The sequence below is a fragment of the Telopea speciosissima genome, chromosome 6 (assembly GCF_018873765.1).
Source record: "Telopea speciosissima isolate NSW1024214 ecotype Mountain lineage chromosome 6, Tspe_v1, whole genome shotgun sequence".
In the NCBI taxonomy this organism is placed as follows: Eukaryota; Viridiplantae; Streptophyta; class Magnoliopsida; order Proteales; family Proteaceae; genus Telopea; species Telopea speciosissima.
In genome coordinates, this window is record NC_057921.1 from 54,155,305 (window position 1) to 54,176,456 (window position 21,152).

Sequence of the window (21,152 nt, forward strand, 5' to 3'; positions counted from 1 at the left end):
TTTTGTCTCCCAACTCATGACGTGAGAGAAGCAGAATTGTATGGACTTTTGCAGGGGTAAAAACATGCTAAAAGATCTAACATCAAAATAGCTGAAATTGATGTTGTGATAGAGAGCTATACTCCTACCTTAGACCTTCGGACCAACTGTGTTTACTATGGAACTTAGTTAAAGGTTTTTTTTTTTTTTTCAAACTCGATGTACAGTTTGGCTCCCGCCACTGTGGGGTCTGGGGAAGATCATAATGTACGCAACCTTACCCATACTTTTGCAGAAAAACTGTTTCTAGATTCAAACCCATAACCACTTGGTCACAATGGGGCAACCCTTACCAATGCACCAAGGCCCACCCTCGATGCACGACCATGCAAAGCCCAGCAAAATTATAAGGCATTGATTGCATTTACTAGTTCTTTTTCTAGCCAGGTCCCTCTCCCTACTGGTATCCAGCCCAACCCATTTCACACCATCCATGGGTGGTCCCCACACCCCATGGAAGGTGTGAGATGGGTTGGGGGTGGTTGCACAGTTGCACGGCACCTTAATTGGTGGCGAATTATTATTATAACAAGGGAATGATATGTGGGTGGGTGGCAGCAGGACGTACGTACTGCAAACTTATTTCCACGTATTTTAATATTAACCGTTGATTAACCATGAGATTAATCTCAACTATTCATTGAATGTACATCTAGTCACCTATTATTAAAGTTTTTTTTTTTTTTTCTTTGAACTAGCAGATGCAACTGATAATATTTACTAACATTAATGTCAAATGGGATAACAATAGCCTTGTTTATAGTAAAGTTATGGACTTGGCTCTTAAAGCCATAAGGACCTATTGTAATGACCCTCAACTCGATGTATAATTTCTTTAAGTTAAGAATGCACGGCCATGCAAAGGGTGTACCCAGTGCACGAGGCTTCTGCCACTGTGGGGTCTGGGAAAGGTCATAATATACGCAATCTTACCCCTGCTTTTGTAGAGAGACTGTTTCTAGACTCGAACCCGTGACCACTTGGTCACAATGGAACAACCTTACCATTGCATCAAGGCCCACCCTCGATGCACGGCCATGCAAAGCCTAGCGAAATTATAAGGCATTGATTGCATTAATTAGTTCTTTTTCTAGGCAGGTTCCTCTCCTATAGGTATCCACCCCAACCCATTTCACACCATCCATGGGTGGTCCCCACACCTAATGGAAGGTGTGAGATGGGTTGGGGGTGGTTGCACAGCTCCTTAACAAGGGAATTATTATTATAACAAGGGAATGATATGTTATTTTTCCAAATTTTACAAGACATTTATTCTACAATGTAGATAGTTGATATGTCTATTCAGATCATTGGATAAAGAGGACATGATCTAGATTAGTTACATATCAAATTTAAGACTCTATTTCAATGAAAAGAATATGTTCTCTATTTGGGAGTGCACCTGCACCTAGACATAGGGACATACAAAATAACCACTACATTTAAATGATTTGAATGAACTTGACCTTCTGAAAAATGCAATTTTTCCTCAATAGAATAATTGAGTTCCATGGTTTCTAATCTCAGATTGGATCAGTTGATTTTGGTCGGATCGAATCGATATCAACCGAGATCGATCCCGAGACTGATCCGATATACGGTGTGTGGTCGGGTTGTGGTCATCTTCAAAACTAATACGACATGAAACAGCCGTATCAGACAAGTTTACCCTTGGATTTTCTTGACTATTTAACCCCTTGTCCATACCATGGTATCAGTATTGGTCACCTTCAAACCGTGTAGTATCGACCGTATCGTCAAACGTCAAACCTCAAACCTTAAACCATGGATACTTGTACCGATAAGGGTAAAAAGGTCAAAGATTTTTTTTTTTTTTTTTAATTACCAAAAAGGGGCAACTGTTTCATATTTGGCCCGAGGGGGATCCTGATCCGATCCGTATACCGAGATTTCGAACCATGGACTACTAGGGGATTTTCGCGAAGATCATAACTGGATAAAGGCTATAACAGTAACTGAAAAATGTGAAAACGTGCTTGCCGCCACGATCAGTCATATCTCATTTCTCTAGAAACTTTGAAACTTCCTAAACTTCCTCAGATGGAGAATTCTTTTGTGAGAGAGTCAAAGACAGAGACGTGGTTACCAATTTAAGGAAAAGCCTAGCAAAAGAATAAAATAAACAGATGTCAGACAAGGAGAGTCTTTTTTTTTTGGTGCGATCAGACAAGGAGAGTCGGTTAGTCAATTATCCTACAACGTGGAGCCCAAGTGACCCGTCCTTATTTAAGAAGACCAACACATAACGCATTTCCACAGACAATTTTACACAACATGTCACCTCCTCATTCTCTTCTCCTCGGCCCTCCCGAAATCCACCTCTCCACCCCTTCTTCCGCCGTCCCTTCCACTCCATCCGCCGTTAAACCAAAGGTAGCCAGCTCCGGCGATCCTTTCATCGATGCTTTGGTATCTAGCTTCAACAATATCACCCCTAAACCACCGATGGGGTTCACGGAAAACAACTCTCTCACCTTCCTATCTACAGGCAACCCCTGCCTCGACTTCTTCTTCCATGTCGTCCCAGATACACCACCCGAGAGTCTGAAACAGCGATTAGATTTGGCATGGAGCGACAATGCTTTAACCACTCTCAAGCTTATCTGCAACTTGAGAGGTGTCAGAGGAACTGGAAAATCAGACAAGGAAGGATTCTATACAGCTGCTCTATGGCTCCACAAAAACCACCCTAAAACCCTCGCCTGCAACGTGAGGTGGTTTGCAGAATTTGGTTACTTCAAGGATTTGCCGGAGATTCTCTACAGGTTGATCGAAGGAGCTGATGTTCGAAAAATTGCAAAGGAAGGGAGACGGAACAAAGTACGAAGGAAATCGGGAAGGTCGAGGCCGATCTTTAAGAAGAAGAAGAAAATGTCCAAGACAGAAAAGCAGGAACGTAGACAGAAAATTGAGGCTAAATACTTGGTGCCGCAAGAGGAGAGGATAGCGGCTGCTATGGAGAAGGTCAAGATTCAGAAGGAGAACGCCAGAGATTTCAGGAAGGAGAAGATCGTCTCCAAGGCGAAGAAAGCTGTCGAGAGGTATAGCCGTGATCCAGATTACAGATTCTTGCATGATCGGGTCTCTGATGTTTTCGCTGAGCTCTTGGTCGCCGATCTTCAGTTCTTGAAATCTGGACAACTCGGTAATATAAGCCTTGCAGCCAAGTGGTGTCCCTCTCTCGATTCTTCTTTCGATCGATCTATTCTCCTCTGTGAAAGCATCGCAAGGAGAGTCTTCCCGCGCGATTCTTACCAAGAATACGAGGGCGTCGAAGAAGCTCACTATGCCTACCGAATCCGCGATCGTCTTCGTAAGGAATATTTGGTTCCACTCCGAAAAGTTTTAGAGTTGCCGGAGGTTTACATGTCTGCAAATTTGTGGAATTCGCTCCCGTACAATCGTGTTGCCTCGGTGGCCATGAAAACCTACAAGGAGCACTTCCTGAAACACGACAAGGAGCGGTTCCAGGAATACCTCGACAGTGTACAACGTGGAGAAGCCAAAATCGCTGCCGGGGCATTACTGCCGCACGAGATCATAGCATCCTTAAATGACGACGATGGCGGTAAAGTTGCAGAGCTTCAGTGGCAGAGAATGGTGGACGATCTTTCAAAGAAGGGGAAGCTAAGAAACTGCATTTCGGTCTGCGACGTCTCTGGAAGCATGTATGGGACGCCAATGGAAGTCTGTGTTGCGCTGGGGCTATTAATCTCGGAGCTGAATGAAGAGCCATGGAAAGGGAAGGTAATCACCTTCAGCGATGTTCCTCAGCTTCACATGATCGAGGGAAATGATCTTCTAGCGAAGACTCAGTTCATCAGAGAGATGGATGCGGGATTTAACACAGATTTTCAGAAAGTGTTTGATCGAATTCTGGAAATCGCCCTTGAAGGAAAGCTAAAAGAGGAGCAGATGATAAAGAGGGTCTTCGTGTTCAGCGATATGGAGTTCGACCAGGCCTCGGTGAACAATTGGGAGACCGACTATGAAGCAATACTGAGGAAATTCAAGGAAAGTGGGTACGCATCGGTGCCTGAGATTGTGTTCTGGAACCTGAGGGACTCACGAGCGACACCGGTTCCCAGCAATCAGAGTGGGGTTGCTATGGTGAGTGGATTTTCCAAGAATCTGGTAACACTGTTCTTGGAGGGCGATGGGGTGGTGAACCCAAACAGCGTGATGGAGCTCGCCATCTCCGGCGAAGAATACCAAAAACTCGTCGTTTTGGATTAATGTTTTCCAAACCCAAATTACTTGTGAATGAAATAAATTAAATTTTGCTCAATTTTTTTTCTATCATGCTTTTCTATTTCAGCCACCCTGCTTTTATACATTTAAATATCAGCTAAAGGTGGTTTTCAGAGGATCTGGTCATGATGTAACAAATTACAAATCCCATGGACATTGCAAAATAAATAGGAAAAAAAGGGTTGCTTTTTCTATTTTGTATATGGATTGTTTACAATGCTTTCAGACAAAGATGGCATTGCATCAGGACTACAAATGTACATAATGGATTGCAGCCCTGGTATTCATCTAGATTCTCACCCCCAAAATAAAAATGAAATTGAAGAGGAAAAAGATTGCATCCCTGGTATTCATGTGCCATAATATTATTTCATTGTTTAGGGAAGATTATGAAAGAGGGGGGGGGGGGGGAGCAGAAGGGTTGCAGCTGGAACTTACCTCCTGTGTATATTGAATTATATTAACAACAAAAAGGCTTCAAAGATATTTAGAAGAAATAGAGAAGTCTTAGACAAGCATCACTCAATAATTAGAGAAGAACTAATTGTATTTTGTTCTGTAAAATATTCCATTAAAAGGATGTGGGAAGAATGTTAGAGACTACTACCCCTTCATGGATTGGGTGTTTAAAAGGAGGAGGGTTCATGTTTTTGATGGGCTATAATCAATTAGGACGTTGAGAAGAAAAAATGAATTCTCAAGTCCAAACATAGGCATCAGCTACCTCCTTTAGCTAGCTTGAAATAACTTCTTCCACGTACCTTTTATCAGAAATGTCACGACTGTTGGATATTTTAAAGACTTTTCCATCAAAATGTCACCAGACACATTTTCAGAGCCAAAAAAATCTTTGTCAGCTTCTCTATAAGACTGACATTTTCTCAAATCTCTAAACTGGCAAAACGCTGGAATCATTAAGCAAGGCCCAATTTTTCCCATAAATAAAAGCTGTGCTATATAACAGAGCAGAAATCACTATATCAAAGGTTATTCTAAGAACTTCAACCCTAAGACACGAAGCAATGACGTACGAAAGATTCACTTCTCTCGTCAAATCAGTAAATCATATCCGATAGAGCGTGTTTTCTGCTTTTACTCAGCAATTCCAGAAAAAGGAAATGTTCAAATTATGATAAAACACGAGTTACATAAAAAGGAAATGTTCAAATTATGATGAAACACGAGTTACATGATTGATTGCAACTGATAATTTCAGATCAGCTAATCTAAGCAGAGATCGTCACAAAATGAGTCAAAAAGAAGAAAGCACGAGACAACAAAAAACGATGGGTAAACAGCACATAATCGACAGATCCAATAACTTAAAACGATATTCCCAATCCGATCTCGAATTTTTTAAAAAAAACATCAGGATTTTTTTTTAAAATGACAACTTTTGTTCTACTATCATGGACGTGATTTGATTCTAATTGCTCTGGTGATACCTGATAAGTATTGTCGAATTTATCGTACATGAAGCGAGTACTGATGCTGGTCTTCCCAACAGATTGATCTCCCAAGAACACCAGCTTATATTTCGCGAGGGCAGAAACCGGAGCCATCACAGGAACGAGATCTCTCCACTAACCACTAAAAACACACAACAAATTAATTCTCAAGATCTCCGACGAATTAATAGGACTATCGCCGGAAATCGTACGAAAATGTCGCCGGAGAATTCGAGGGGCTGCTCTGTGCTATATCGGAAGGAACCGCAACTTTGCTTCGCTTCTGACCGTGCTTAGGCGTTTGAGCCGATCCAGAGTCCAGACCTCAGCGAATGGAGCAGAGCGAGAGAGAAGCGAAAACGTTTGTTAGGAGTAGAGGGAGTATCGATTTGAAGTAACGCTGACTTGTTACAAGTTGTCTTTTCGCGTTCAGTGGTGGTTTCCGTTCCCGAATCTCAATGAAATCCTATGTTCTTAGTACTTTCTCCAAATGTTCTAAACTCGGGTTTCGAGTAGGTTTCGATCAAGCAGAAAATGAGATCGTCTCAGTTTCGACCAGATCTCAATAGAAACTTGGCACTTTCTCTAGGCTAACTCAAACCTTGGTTTCGAAACCTTTAAAGTTGTCTTTTTTACATTGATTCTTATTGTGTTGCCTATTTTTTACATTTTAAACTAAATCCCTGCATTAGTTTCACGAATTTTTATCGTGTGCGGTTCCTTGACTGGTGTGGTGCCTCTCACAAGAGGAGGGTGGATCCCACTCGGGCAGAGTGTTGGGTCAGGTGCCTCGGGTGGATCCCACCCCCTCTTGTGAGAGGTACTAGGGAACCGCACCGGTCAGGGAACCGTAGACGATATAAATCCTTAGTTTCATATAGAGAACACTAAAAATATTACTTATTGTTTTGATCCAAGTTTGATATTGTATATTGGTATCGAATAAGGTTTGACCGGAATATAACTCCTTCAATATAAATGAGATTTAAGTAATCTTTGATTTTCCATAAGCGTTGTTTTGATAGCTTTCCAACAAGTCTAAAATTGCTTAAATCTGATTTATATTGAAAGGGTTATGTGCCGGTCAAATTTAATTTGGTATGCGCAAATGCGGTCAAAATTGCTCTAAATGAAAATGCTTTTTTGGAATCAAAACAAATGAATATTTTACCGTACTTTTGGTTTTTAGCAATATTTTACCATATTAAAATTTATGGAATTTTTAGATTTGAGAAAAATCTCAGTATTAAAAAGTTGAAAATTGCACTTACCGTTTAAAATCCAGTTTTTATTCTTAAACTGGAAGGTTGACTCTTTTACCTTTTGAAATTTGATTTTTTAACTATTTTTTTTTTATTCAAATAAACGGTATTTGCTTATTTATGAATAATATCTTAAGTAAATGAAATACAAATACTAAAACATTTACTTAGTTATGATATTAGACATAACTAAGTATCTGGCCTGGTTTCTGACAGTTTCTGGCAAAACATGTATGTCATAGTTTCGAACCAAGTTTCCCTTAGTTTCGGTGGGCATATGTGTAGAATCCACCAAAATATGGTCGAAACCAATCGAAACCATCGAAACCCAATCAAATCTAAGGATTTTATAAAATTCCCCTTCAACTCGTCTCGGAAACCTAGGAAACCAAGTTAATTGATGGTTTCGACAGGTTTCAGTCGAGTTTTTCTTCCATGGTTGTGTTACAGTAATGTAATTCTTATGAGGTAATTTTGAAATTAAGCTGATGTTGTGCAAATCTTTTACCCTAGAAAAATTCATCTAATCCCCATATGAGATATTTTCTTATATGTCCAAAGTAATAAATAAATAAATAAATAAATAAAATGCTAAAGGAATAACAATTCAATGAGAAAAACGACTGTCCAAGAGCGTGACTTTTGCTCTAAAAAACATGATTGAAAAATGATCACCCCACCCCCATTAAAGGTAGAAATCCCTCCCGTGTTGAGTTTTTTTTTATTTTTATTCGAATATTATCTGAGACCCGAGCCTCCCCTGTTGATGCTTCCCTATGTGCTCCGTAGGGACCATGCTCCATGATAGAAAACCCTTCCTCCAACTTCAAATACTCCTAACATCCTTGAGAAATATCCACTCTCCTCCCCCCCCCCCCCCTTTCTTCATTGACTTTTATCACTTTTGTTGGTGGAAATAATCTTGATGAGATTGATAGATCAGCTCAAGTAATTGGGAAATAATTCATCCAAATAGATCATGATGCAACACAAATCACACCGGTTGTATTAACAACTACAATATTGGTTTGTCATGTTTTTTTAACAGCCATGAATAGTGTATTCAATATCAAGTCAAAAACTTAGCAAGATACGATTTTTTCATTTTTAAAGTCTTGTTGAAGAAGATAATTTTCGATCAATCACTATTTTTTTTTTTCGATCAATCACTATTGCAGATTGTGAAGCAACAACACTCATTTCTAAGATGGGATATATAGCCAAGTACACAATTCCTGAAGGTCTATCGGGTTATTCACTTCAACAGTTCTATTGGGTACCTATGAATTTGCCGAGAGATCGAGGTTATCAATTTTCTCTGGGTTCAACTCTCATTGTTTCTTTCATGTTTTCTCTGGTTCTTCACCTCTCATAGTTTCTAAAATCAGCAACAATAGAGAAGCCATGACGAGATACAGAACAGATACCTTATGACATATTCCCATTAATGCAAGTACCGTAGATGCCAAAATCTATGTCTTCTTAAGGGATTGGCCAAGGCTGACCCCATGATGGTCATTCGGAATGTTTTAAAATGATTATGTGATCTATCCATCTCCCATCAAATGTAACCCCCTAATTGCATCCCCACAGTTCACACAACCCACTCCTAATTTGCATCAGATTACTAACCCGGTTCCTCAACTACCTGGTTTAATGTGCGCAGGCATATATGAACCTCATCTAAGATTAATTGGTTGGGTTTTTTCAATTTTGATTGTTGGGCAGGGGGTTTTTAAATCAGCAGGTTGTCTCCCAACTCATGACATGAGAGAAGCAGAATTGTATGGACTTCTGCAGGTGAACACATGCTAAAAAAAAACTAACATCAAAATAGCTGAAATTTGGTGTTGTGACAGAGAGCTATACTCCTACCTTAGATCTTCGGACCAACTGTGTTTACCATGGAACTTAGTTAAAGATTTTTTTTTTGGAACTAGCAGATGCAACTGATAATTTTACTAAAATTAATGTTAAATGGGATAGCAATAGCCTTGTTTATAGTGAAGTTCTGGACTTGGCTCTTAAAGCCATAAGGACCTATTGTAATGATTCTCAACTCGATGTACAGTTTCTTTAAGTTAATGAAGTTTTTCTTTCCATAAGAAAAATCTGTCTACTTATATATGTAAGCACCTGAAACAACTAGAGCTTGAAGGATGCACGACCGTGCAAAGGGTGTACCCAGTGTACGAGGCTCCCACCACTACGGAGTATGGGGAAGGTCATAATGTACGCAATTATCTTACCCCTTCTTTTGCAGAGAGACTGTTTCTAGACTTGAATCCGTGACCACTTGGTCACAATGGAGCAATCTTACCGTTGCACCAAGACCCACCCTTGATACACAGCCATGCAAAGCCCAGCAAAATTATAAGGCATTGATTACATTAACTAATTCTTTTTCTAGCCAGGTTCCTCTCCCTACAGGTATCCACCCCAACCCATTTCACACCATCCATGGGTGGTCCCCACACCCCATGGAAGGTGTGAGATGGGTTGGGGGGTGGCGAATTATTATTATAACAAGGAAATGATATGTTATTTTCCAAATTTTACAAGACATTTATTCTACAATGTAAATGGTTGATATGTCTATTCAAATCATTGGATAAAGAGGACATGATCTAGATTAGTTACATATCAAATTTAAGGGTCTAATTCAATGAAAGGAACATGTTCTCTGTTTGGGAGTGCACCTGCACCTAGACATCGAGACATGCAAAATAACCACTCCACGATTCGATTTCCTATACCTTAAACCATGATTTGAATGAACTTGACCTTTTGGAAAATGCTATTTTTCCTCAATAGAATAATTGAGTTCCATGGTTTCTAATCTTGGATCGGATTAGCCGATTTTGGTAGGTTCGAATCGGTATCAACCAAGAACGATCCCGAGACCGATCCGATACACTCGTGGTTTTAATACACGGTATCAGGTCGGGTTGTGGTCATCTTCAAAACTGTTACGACATGGAACGGCCGTATCTAGGGTTGCAATAGGGTCGAGTTGGGCCGCGCCTATTAAAACCCCAGCCCAACCCTAAGTCCCCTTAGCTGTGTCAAGGCTCGACCCGGCCTTGACTCAGGGCCAGAAAAATCCAACCCTGACCCTGATTGGCCCTAGCCATGGGGGGGGGGGGGGGAGTGGAGATGCATGGGCTGGCCAAGCTGAGAAAGGGAGATGTATGGGCTGGCCAAGCTGGGAAAGAGAGATGAATGGGCTGGTTAGATTGGGAAAGGAAGATGCATGGGCTTGCGAGGCTGGGAAGAAGAACAAAAGAAAGAAGAAAGAATAAAGAACAAGAACAAAAACAAAATATAGAAGATAAGGTCGGGTTGGGCCGGCCAGGCCCGACCCTGACTTAGGGTCAGAAATTCCTGACCCTAATCCACCCTCAAGGTCAAGGTATCTCAACCCAGGCCCTATTCGGGCTCAGGGCGGGTTCGGGCCGTCAAGGCCAAACTTGCAGCCCCGGCTGTATCAGACAAGTTTATCCCTGGGTTTCCCTAAAAATGAGTTTTCTTGACTATTTTACCCCTTGTTTGTACTATTCCATCGATACGGTATCAGTATTAATCACCTTCAAAACACGTGCAATATCAACCATATCGTCATACTTCAAACCATGGATACTTATACCGACAAGGGTAAAAAGGTCAAAGAAAGTTTTTTTTTTTTAAACCGAAAAAGGGCAAATGTTTCATATTTGGCCTGAGCGAGATCCTGATCCGATCCGTATACCGAGATTTCGAACCATTAATAAAAAGTGGTTACTCGGATTTTCGCGAAGATCATAACTGGATAAAGTCTATAACAATGGTGACCTGCTTTGTCCGTTATGCAATCAAGAGGAAGAGACTGAATGGCATATATTCTTTTCCTGCGAATTCTCGGAAAGGATTTGGGCAGCTGGCTCATTAGGACTGAGAACAGCTAATGTCCAAGCTAGAGACATTACCCAGCTGCTACGCTCATTCATGGAAAGCACAACACTGACAACACACCAAAAGAGAACTATTCTCAGTGTGGTCTGTATCACGGGCTACTTCATTTGGCACGCCAGAAATTCAATGGCCGGCCTTCAACAAAAACAAACCAAATCCAGTGAATATCATCCAAAATATTAAAAGATGGGAGCGGGAGCTGAAGATTTTTGACAGCATGGAGGAGTTCACACATACCCAATCTATAGAGGAAAAATCCCACCCAGCTTCGATGGAGGATCTCCTTGCCTGGGCTTCACAAGGGAAATGTATCATAATTTTAGATGGGAGTTTCGACCAGAAAACTTCAATAGGGGGGGTGGGCAGCAGTTATTTATTTGTTCAAACCATAAACTCATATCTGCATCTATGGATTTTAGATGTATAGGTACAGCTGATGAGGCAGAAGCCAGAGGACTCCAACAAGGACTACAAAGTGCAATTTCATTGGGATTGGGAAGAGGAAGCGTAGAAGTATGGACAGACTCTCTGCACCTCAAACAGTGGATTCTAGATCATCAAACTCACCCATGGCCTTGGGAACTTTTCAGTCTTCTATTTGATATTAAAGCTGTAATAAATAAATTTAGTGACTTCAAGCTTATTAACAAAACTAGGGAAGAAATCCATATAGCTCACCAACTCGCCATTTATGCGAGACGGTACTTTTATCATGGCAATGTAACAGACGATATTACCCTTTTTGTTTAATTTATGTCTTTGCTTTCATCAAAAAAAAAAAAAAAAAAAAAAAAAAGCTATAACAGTAACTGAAAAATGTGACAACGTGCTTGCAGCCACGATCAGTCATATCTCATTTCTCTAGAAACTTTGAAACTTCCCCAGATGGGGAATTCCTTTGTGAGAGAGTCAGAGAAAGAGACGTGGTTACCAATTTAAGGAAAAGCCTAGCAAAAGAATAAAATAAACTGATGTCACAGTCAGACAAGGAGAGTCGGTTAGGGATTGAATTGTCAATTATCCTACAACGTGGAGGCCAAGAAACCCGTCCTTATTTAAGAAGACCAACACATAACGCATTTCCACAGACACAATTCTACAACATGTCTCCTCCTCATTCTCTTCTCCTCGGCCCTCCCGAAATCCACCTCTCTACCCTTGCTTCCGCCGTCCTGTCTACTCCTTCTTCCGCCGTTAAACCAAAGGTAGCCAGCTCCGGCGATCTTTTCATCGATGCTTTGGTATCTAGCTTCAACAATATCACCCGTAAACCGCCGATGGGGTTCACGGAAAATAACTCTCTCACCTTCCTATCTACGGGCAACCCCTGCCTCGACTTCTTCTTCCATGTCGTCCCTGATACACCACCCGAGAGTCTGAAACAGCGGTTGGATTTGGCATGGAGCGACAATGCTTTAACCACTCTCAAGCTTATCTGCAACTTGAGAGGTGTCAGAGGAACTGGAAAATCAGACAAGGAAGGATTCTATACAACTGCCCTATGGCTCCACAAAAACCACCCTAAAACCCTCGCCTGCAACGTCAGGTGGTTTGCAGAATTTGGTTACTTCAAGGATTTGCCGGAGATACTCTACAGGTTGATTGAAGGAGCTGATGTTCGGAAAATTGCAAAGGAAGGGAGACGGAACAAAGTACGACGGAAATCGGGAAGGTCGAGGCCGATCTTTAAGAAGAAGAAAAAATTGTCCAAGACAGAAAAGCAGGAACGTAGACAGAAAAGTAAGGCTAAATAGTTGGTGCCGCAGGAGGAGAGGATAGCGGCTGCTATGGAGAAGGTCAGGATTCAGAAGGAGAACGCCAGAGATTTTAGGAAGAAGAAGATCGTCTCCATGGCGAAGAAAGATGTCGAGAGGTATAGCCGTGATCCAGATTACCGATTCTTGCATGATCGGATCTCTGATGTCTTTGCTGAGCTCTTGGTCGCCGATCTTCAGTACTTGAAATCTGGAAAACTCGGTAATATAAGCCTTGCAGCCAAGTGGTGTCCCTCTCTCGATTCTTCTTTCGATCGTTCAATTCTCCTCTGTGAAAGCATCGCAAGAAGAGTTTTTCCACGCGATTCTTACCAAGAATACGAGGGCGTCGAAGAAGCTCACTATGCCTACCGAATCCGCGATCGTCTCCGTAAGGAATATTTCGTTCCACTTCGAAAAGCTTTAGAGTTGCCGGAGGTTTACATGTCTGCAAATTTGTGGAATTCGCTCCCGTACAATCGTGTTGCCTCGGTGGCTATGAAAACCTACAAGGAGCACTTCCTGAAACACGACAAGGAGCGGTTCCAGGATTATCTGGACAGTGTACAACGCGGAGAAGCCAAAATCGCTGCCGGGGCATTACTGCCGCACGAGATCATAGCATCCTTGAATGACAACGATGGCGGCAAAGTTGCAGAGCTTCAGTGGCAGAGAATGGTGGACGATCTGTCAAAGAAGGGGAAGCTAAGAAACTGCATTTCGGTCTGCGACGTCTCTGGAAGCATGTATGGGACGCCAATGGAAGTCTGTGTTGCGCTGGGGCTATTAATCTCGGAGCTGAATGAAGAGCCATGGAAAGGGAAGGTAATAACCTTCAGCGAATTTCCTGAGCTTCACATGATCGAGGGAAATGATCTTCTATCGAAGACTAAATTCATGAGAGAAATGGATTGGGGAGCAAACACAGATTTTCAGCAAGTGTTTGATCGAATTCTGGAAATCGCCCTTGAAGGGAAGTTGATAGAGGAGCAGATGATAAAGAGGGTCTTCGTGTTCAGCGATATGGAGTTCAACCAGGCCTCGGTGAACAATTGGGAGACGGACTATGAAGCAATACAGAGGAAATTCAAAGAAAGCGGGTACACATCGGTGCCTGAGATTGTGTTCTGGAATCTGAGGGACTCACGAGCGACACCGGTGCCTAGCAACCAGAGTGGGGTGGCTTTGGTGAGTGGATTTTCTAAGAATCTGGTAACACTGTTCTTGGAGGGAGATGGGTTGGTGAACCCAAATAGCGTGATGGAGCTCGCCATATTCGGCGAAGAATACCAAAAACTCGTCGTTTTGGATTAATGTTTTCCAAACCAAATTACATGACTGAAATAAATTTTGCTCAATTTTTTTCTCTCATGCTTTTATACATTTAAATATCAGCTAAAGGTGGTTTTCAGAGGATCTGGTCATGATAGTAACAAATAACAAATCCCATGGACATCGCAAAATAAATAGGAAAAAAAAGATTGCTTTTTCTATTTTGTACATGGATTGTTTACATGATCCAGTATAACAACATCCAGAGAGAAATTCCTGCATCAGTACAAGGCAATTAAACAGGAATGAGTGTCAATTAAACCAGAACATAACAGTACACTAATTTAATGTAAAATATAGAAAAATAGAAGAACAAATCCAGGCAGGGGTGCACATCTAGATTCTCACACCCAAAATAAAAATGAAATTGAAGAGGAAAAAGATTGCATCCTTGGTATTCATGTGCCATAAAATTATTTAATTTTTTAAGGAGGATTATGAAAAGGTGGGGTGGGGGAGAAGGGTTGCAGCTAGAACTTACCTCCTGTGTATATTGAATTATATGAACAACAAAAAGGCTTCAAAGTTATTTAGAAGAAACAGAGAAGTCCTAGACAAGCATCACTCAATAATTAGAGAAGAACTAATTGTATTTTGTTCTGTAAAATATTCCATTAAAAGGATGTGGGAAGAATATTAGAGACTACTACCCCTTCATGGATTGGGTGTTTAAAAGGAGGAGGGTTCATGACTTTGATGGGCTATAATCAATTAGGATGTTGAGAAGAAAAAATGACTAGAAAAGGATGGAATTTTTCAGAAAAGAATGCATTCTGAGGAACTTAGGAGTAGCTCCAATAAGTGCCAAGATCAGAGGAAGTCAATTGAAATGGTTCAGTCATGAGTAACAAAGATCAGGGAATGCACCAGTGACGAGTTAAATGATGCAAACCAAAACTGTTACAAAGACAAAGGAAAACCAAAACCGGCTTGGATTAAGGAATCATGACCTTAAATAGAATGGAATAGCAAAATATGAATTTTGAGACGGAACCTAAGTAACTGAGATAAATTGAAGAACTGAGTTAAATTGAGTCACCCTTGGGAAATAGTGGATTGTCTGCTGATTTTAAACAAGTCCTAGCAAGTTCAATCTCTAGACTTTTCAATTAGAGTTCTATTTTGTAGGAGAACCTTGTTCTTTTTTTTTTGTGGAAAATGTAGGAGAACCTTGTTCTTTTTTTATTTATGGAAAATGTAGGAGAACCTTGTTGTTTGATTAAGCTATAACTTACTTCTTTTGCATGTAGCTGTAGCATTTTGTTAGATTTGAAACCTCTTGCTTCGCCCTAATAAGGAGGAGTGATATGATTCCGACTGAAGAAGCTAAAAGAGTGAGGGGCAATGACCATAGGAGAAGTTGTGAGGAAAAACATACATAGTTTAAGTCTTGTACCATGTGTGACCTCAGATAGAGCCTTTTGGAGGGCAATGATCCATGTAGCAGACCCTATTTACCAGAGTTTCTCTTGACTTGCTAGGTTGTGCCTCTTTCCTCCTACTTTTATGTGTCGCTTTTATCTTTCACTTTTCTTTTATTTTCCATCGCCCATTTTTCATTTTCCATTTTTCACTCCTAATCTCATTTCCCAACCCTCTTTTTCCATCTCTTCATTCCACCTTTTTTTTTTTTCTTTTTCTTAGACCTCAGTTTTACTTACTTTCTTTGTTTAGATCCATGTAGCGACCCCATTAAGTTGGGATAAGGCTGAGTTTTGTTGTTGTTATTGTTGAAACCCCTTCTTCACAAAGATACTTTATATTATCAAGGAAATGTTCTTCTTTCATGGTTTCTGATGAGGAACAAAAAGAGGAAAAAATTAAAAAAAAAATAAAAACAAAAATGTCAAAAAGTTAATGCTATTATGTTAGCTTATCCTAAAATAAGTATTCTCTGTTTCAATAAGCAAATGTAAGTGAAAGAACAGTAAAAATAATTCATAAATAAATAGTTTCACAAATCACAGGAACAATTTCTTTGAAACTAAAGGATTTGACACATTAGCTATTATATTGGATCATGCATGAATCCTTATGATATGCTAAGCCTCAAGCGCATGCTGTTGGACTGCATCAATCATTCTCCAGGTATCCATTTTGCTACATCACAAAGTGTGATTGCTTAACTGATGAAAACATATAACGCAGTTCAAATGCAAACACAATTCAAGCAAATTTTGGCCAAGCTCATACAAGCCGAAATCCATTAAAGTTTTCAATTGCAGGTATTCATTTTGCTTCTGATTTAGCCTTTCTTGATTCATTTTCTTGTTTTTAAATTAAAGACCTAGTTAGTTTCTGGAATCGACAAACCAATTGAAGCCAGCACAAAGAAAGTCAAGGACAAAATGGTTGTAGATCTTCAAATCTCATTGATGGTTAAGACAACCACCTTCCAAGAGGCACTTTTCTGTCAAACATCAAATTGTTAGTAGAAAAAGCATGAATAACAAAGACTGATAGGACAAGTCTATTCCATTAACAGCATACAATAAGGCATTTAAGTATCTATTTCATCAACTGTTTACCAGAGACTTACCAGTCATATAAATGTTGTTATATAATGGTGAGACTTTAGAGTGTTCTATAGGAAACCATGTTCCTAGTAGCATTAGAGTATGCATAAGTGTCACACTCTGATAAATATATAAATGCAATAGAACATATAAACTGTACATTATAATTCTACAAAATCCATAACCACATGCTCATAACATAAATAAGAAATGACATTCAACTATGATATCTGATATAGGAGATAACTATAAAAGCATAACTAACTTTGCCACCAACAATAGTCCAAACACCATCACCACCTTCTTCAATCTCAGAGCACATGAACTGTCGATGGATAATTCAAGTGGAGGGTTCTGTTATCAGAAAAAAGACATTTCTTAAGCAGAGAACCGCATGAATTACAATAAAAACAAACAAATAAATAAATAACTCTCAAGCAAATTTCTTTAAATGCACCTTCACAAGGTGATCCTTAAGAGAGAAAGTCCACGACTTGTGCATAATGAATGTAACTCTGAAATCTCCATCCCTTGCACCTCCAGCCAAAGACCCCTTTTTCATATCATCCAAAGTAGAATCATTCTTTAATGGAGATGATAGTGGCTTCTCCCCCCACAAAGAGGGGAAAAGGAAAAAAAGAGAACCCAACAATGGCAACCCTTTTGCTGCAACTCCATCTGTAAGGAGTTGAAAAGAAGAAAAATTACTCCATTATCAAAACTACACATATTCCATATGGATTATTGACTCCTACGAGACAGAAAGAAGCTCGAGAATTGAGACCCATTGGAGGTCGTCATCCACCTCAGCCATGGAAAGATAGAATGTAAAAGCTACAGTCTACAGAGGAGAGACCCCTCAAAGAGCAAAACTCAAAACTAGCAGAACTAAATCTAAATGGCTTCAGGTAACAAAAACCACACCGATCGAAAGTGGGTACACAATGAAGACTACACAATGAAGACAATCTAGATTTAATGGCCAAAAAATGATTTCTGTGCAAAAATAATTGGAAAAAAAAAATCTTAAAATCAGAAAAAGTAGGAAACCCTGAACATAGCAAAGGAAAAGTCACAGGATCCGGTTCCTTCCAGGTCTGCCTTTACAGTTACACATTACAAATCCTATGGACATTGTGAACTAAACAGGAAAAAATGGATGTTTTTCAATTTCTGCCACTCTGTTTTATACATTGAAGTTCATATTTCGATCATCTAGAGGTGGCTTTCAATACATTAGATAATTTGTTTGTCAATACAAGTAGGCTTGGCTTCATCAACTCTCCTAAGACTTATTCGCAAAATAATTCAAAAATCTTAAAAAATTAAGAAACTGGTTGATTAAGCCTGGTTCACATGAAACCCATCCAGTTAGACGTGATTTTGCCACTCTAGAAACTATGAAAAAGTAACAATTTAAGAACTTTAGAACCAGAACCATTGAAGAAGAAAAGAGTTGAGAGGAAGGGGGGCTATCTAGAGAGATTTGATCAATTTAAGAACTTTAGAACCAGAACCATTGAAGAAGAAAAGAGTTGAGAGGAAGGGGGGCTATCTAGAGAGCTTAGATCAATTCTCCCCCCCCCCCCCTCCCAATGTCTTATTTATACCCAACAGATTACATCACTCAAGATTCCTATTTGTAATGAGAATCTGAGATAAAGTCTAAATACAACTTTAGGAGTTAGGACTAAATTAGAAACTAATCTAAAGACTGACTTCAGTAAAAATCTTGATGGAGGAGAAATATCCTATCGAGTTACACTTTAATGTACCACTCAGAATCAGCACTAATATTTAACAAAAAAAACAATGAAAACTAAGAAAATGGCTGTGACTCAAAATATTACAGGTCACGTGTATAGCATCAGACATATATAGAGGTCCCTCCGACAGAGCCAGAACCACATAAAGGTCACAGGAACTGGTCATGCTGTATCAAATTACAAATCTCATGGACATTGAAAAATAAATAGGAAAAATGATTGCTTTTCTATTTCAGGTCCTCTATTTTGTACATGGATTGCTTATATGCCTTCAGCCAAATATGGCACTACATCAGGATTAGGGCACTGCAGAGGATTTTTTTTTTCCACCAAAGATGGCACTACATCAGGCCTACAAATGTACATGATGGACAAAAGAAGGGCGAGCTCATCAACAATCAGTAATCTTCACTAACTGAGGAAGGTTAAGCGGCCTCCATTTCCATTTTAAGCATGATTGGTAAGGTCCCATGTTACTCTGGATTTCACATCAAAGTCAATCACAAGGATGAATATTTGTGAGATGATCTGACCACAGCTCAAAAACACAACCATTTGCTACCAATTGCCAAATTTATGGCTGAGGGGGGAAGCAACATCAACCAAACCCCATTTGCTATCAGTAGTCTCTGTGCTATTGTATAACAGAAGGAAAATAAAACCTGCATTCTGGAAATGAGGAACACACAACCTATGCCAAACATGAGTAACAACCATGCTACCAGCATCTGGGTAGGGCCAACACTGATAAGTAGGAAAACCTTAGAATGAAAGTCCTTGGCCCTTGGAGTCCCCTTGAACCTCTAAGTGATCAAACCTTCTATCCAATTGGCCGATGTAAACATCCACATGGCATTTATACTATCTGTCCGAACAAGAAAGCTACCGGGTATAAGCAGTGCCACATCTTCTCAAAAATTTCTAACAGTAATTTGGGTTTGGGTTCTCAGTCCCTTCAGAGATGTGGGAAGAATATTAGAGACTACTACCCCTTCATGGATTGGGGTGTTTGGAAGGACAAAGGTTCATGTTTTTGATGGGCTACAATCAATGAGGATGTCGAGAAGAATAGATGACTAGCAAAGGTTGCATTCTGAGGAACTTAGGAGTAGCTCCAATAAGTGCCAAGATCACACAGGATGTCAATTGAAATGGTTCAGTCATGGGTAACAAAGATCAGGGAATGCACCAGTGACGAGTCAAATGGTGCAAACCAGAGTTGTTACAAAGACAAAAGAAAACCAAAACTGATTTGGATTAAGGATTCATGACCTAAAGTACAGTGGAATAGCAAAATATGAATTTTGAGACTGAATCCAAGTAAAAGAGAAAAATTTATGAGTTGAGTTAGTAAATTTGAGTCACGCTTCAGAAACCATGTACTCAGCAATAAGGTATGTATTGATAGTGGATTGACTGCTGATTTTAAACAAGTCATAGGAAGATAAATTTCTAGACTTTCCAATTAGAATTCTATTTTGTGGGAGAACCTAGTTGGTTAACTAAGCTATAGCTTTCTTCTGTGATTGATGCACAGAGAGACTTTTGCATGTAGCTGTAGCATTTTATTAGATTTGAAATATTGAACCCTTGCTTCGTTCGTAAGGATACTTTATAGAGGGAAATAAAGTACAAATACTATGGACATTGTGACTGATGCACAGAGAGACTTTTGCATGTTCTTTCATATTTCTGATGAGGAGCCAAAAAAAATGGAAAAAAATAAATAGAGGGAAACAAGAAATGACAAAAAGTTAATACTATTAGGTCAGTTTATCCTCAAATAAGTATTCTATTTGTTTCAATACATAAATGTAATTGACAGAGCAGTAAAAATAATCCATAAATAAAGAGTTCCACTCGTACCAAAAAACAAAAATAAAGAGTTTCACACATCACAGAAACAATTTCTTTGAAACTAAAGGATTTGACACATGAGCTATTATATTGGATCATGAATGGATACGGCCTTATGATATGCCAAGGGATTGCCCCAATCGCATTCTGATGGACTGCATCAATCATTTTTCTTCTTCTTCTCCCTTCCCCCATGGTCAGGGCCTGATCAGTCCAATCCAACCTTGAGGGTGGGTCAGGGTTGAATTTTTCTGGCCTTGACTTAGGGTCAGGTCGATCATAGACCTAGCTAAGGAAACTCAGTGTTGGACTGGGGTTTTAAAAGACCCAGCCCAACCCAACCCAACCCAACCTTGTTGCAGCCCTAGTACCAGTCAAGTCAGTAAGCAAGAGAGAGGGGGAAGGAATGGGTTGTTAGGTTTATAAGAAGTACAGGTGTTGCCTCTCCACAGTTCACTGGAGTGGAGCCGAATCCGAGAATGATCCATTCCCTAAGAGGAATTTGGAATGGATTCAGTAATAAAATCTGGGTTTTATCAGTTACCTATTTCATAGCAATGAGCCCGGTAGTATTCCTGTAAAATAGGGAGGGAGAGAGAGAAGTGTTCCTATAAAAGAGGGAGAGTTCCTCCATCAATGGCGGACGGATAGGAAGCATGGTGAGGGAGTAATTATCAGAGAGAGAGGAGATTACCAAAAGGGAAAGCCGAAAGCTTGAAGCCCAAGAAACTAAGAGAGAGATAGGAGATTACCATAAGCGAAAGCTGAAAGTTTGGAGGCCAAGAAACTAATTAAGGCCTGCGTCAATGGGTAAGATACATGGCGGACGGATGGGAAGCAGAGAGAGGTGGTTACCAAGCTGAAAGCTTGGAGGCCAAGAAACCCGTCTCTATAAAGAATAGAACACATTACCCATTTCGACAGACCATTCTCTCAACATGAATCCTCCTCAGAG

The 21,152-nt window shown here is 40.0% G+C and overlaps 3 protein-coding genes and 1 pseudogene across 3 annotated transcripts in view; 2 read left to right on the plus strand and 2 right to left on the minus strand.

Annotated features, from left to right (window-relative positions):
- LOC122666209 (ras-related protein RABH1b-like) overlaps positions 1–6,068 on the minus strand; it is a 28,644-nt gene extending 22,576 nt beyond the window's left edge. The window contains exon 1 of the mRNA XM_043862358.1: positions 5,757–6,068. Coding sequence (XP_043718293.1) covers positions 5,757–5,873 — 117 coding nt within the window. The 5' untranslated portion in view covers positions 5,874–6,068. The remainder of the gene's footprint in view (positions 1–5,756) is intronic.
- On the plus strand, positions 2,335–19,617 carry LOC122664422. The gene is made up of 2 exons (XM_043860225.1): positions 2,335–4,297; positions 19,603–19,617. Exon 1 carries the CDS (start codon positions 2,335–2,337, stop codon positions 4,294–4,296), a length of 1,962 nt encoding a protein of 653 aa, XP_043716160.1. The 3' UTR covers position 4,297; positions 19,603–19,617.
- Positions 12,162–19,617, plus strand: LOC122666207 (annotated as a pseudogene).
- LOC122666203 (SH2 domain-containing protein A-like) overlaps positions 18,714–21,152 on the minus strand; it is a 54,323-nt gene continuing 51,884 nt past the window's right edge. The window contains exon 13 of the mRNA XM_043862352.1: positions 18,714–18,780. The gene's annotated coding sequence lies outside the window, so the exon portion shown is untranslated. The remainder of the gene's footprint in view (positions 18,781–21,152) is intronic.

Coding starts and splice junctions, on each gene's coding strand:
- LOC122664422 (XM_043860225.1), top strand. CDS start 2,335: ATGTCACCTCCTCATTCTCTTCTCCTCGGCCCTCCCGAAATCCACCTC.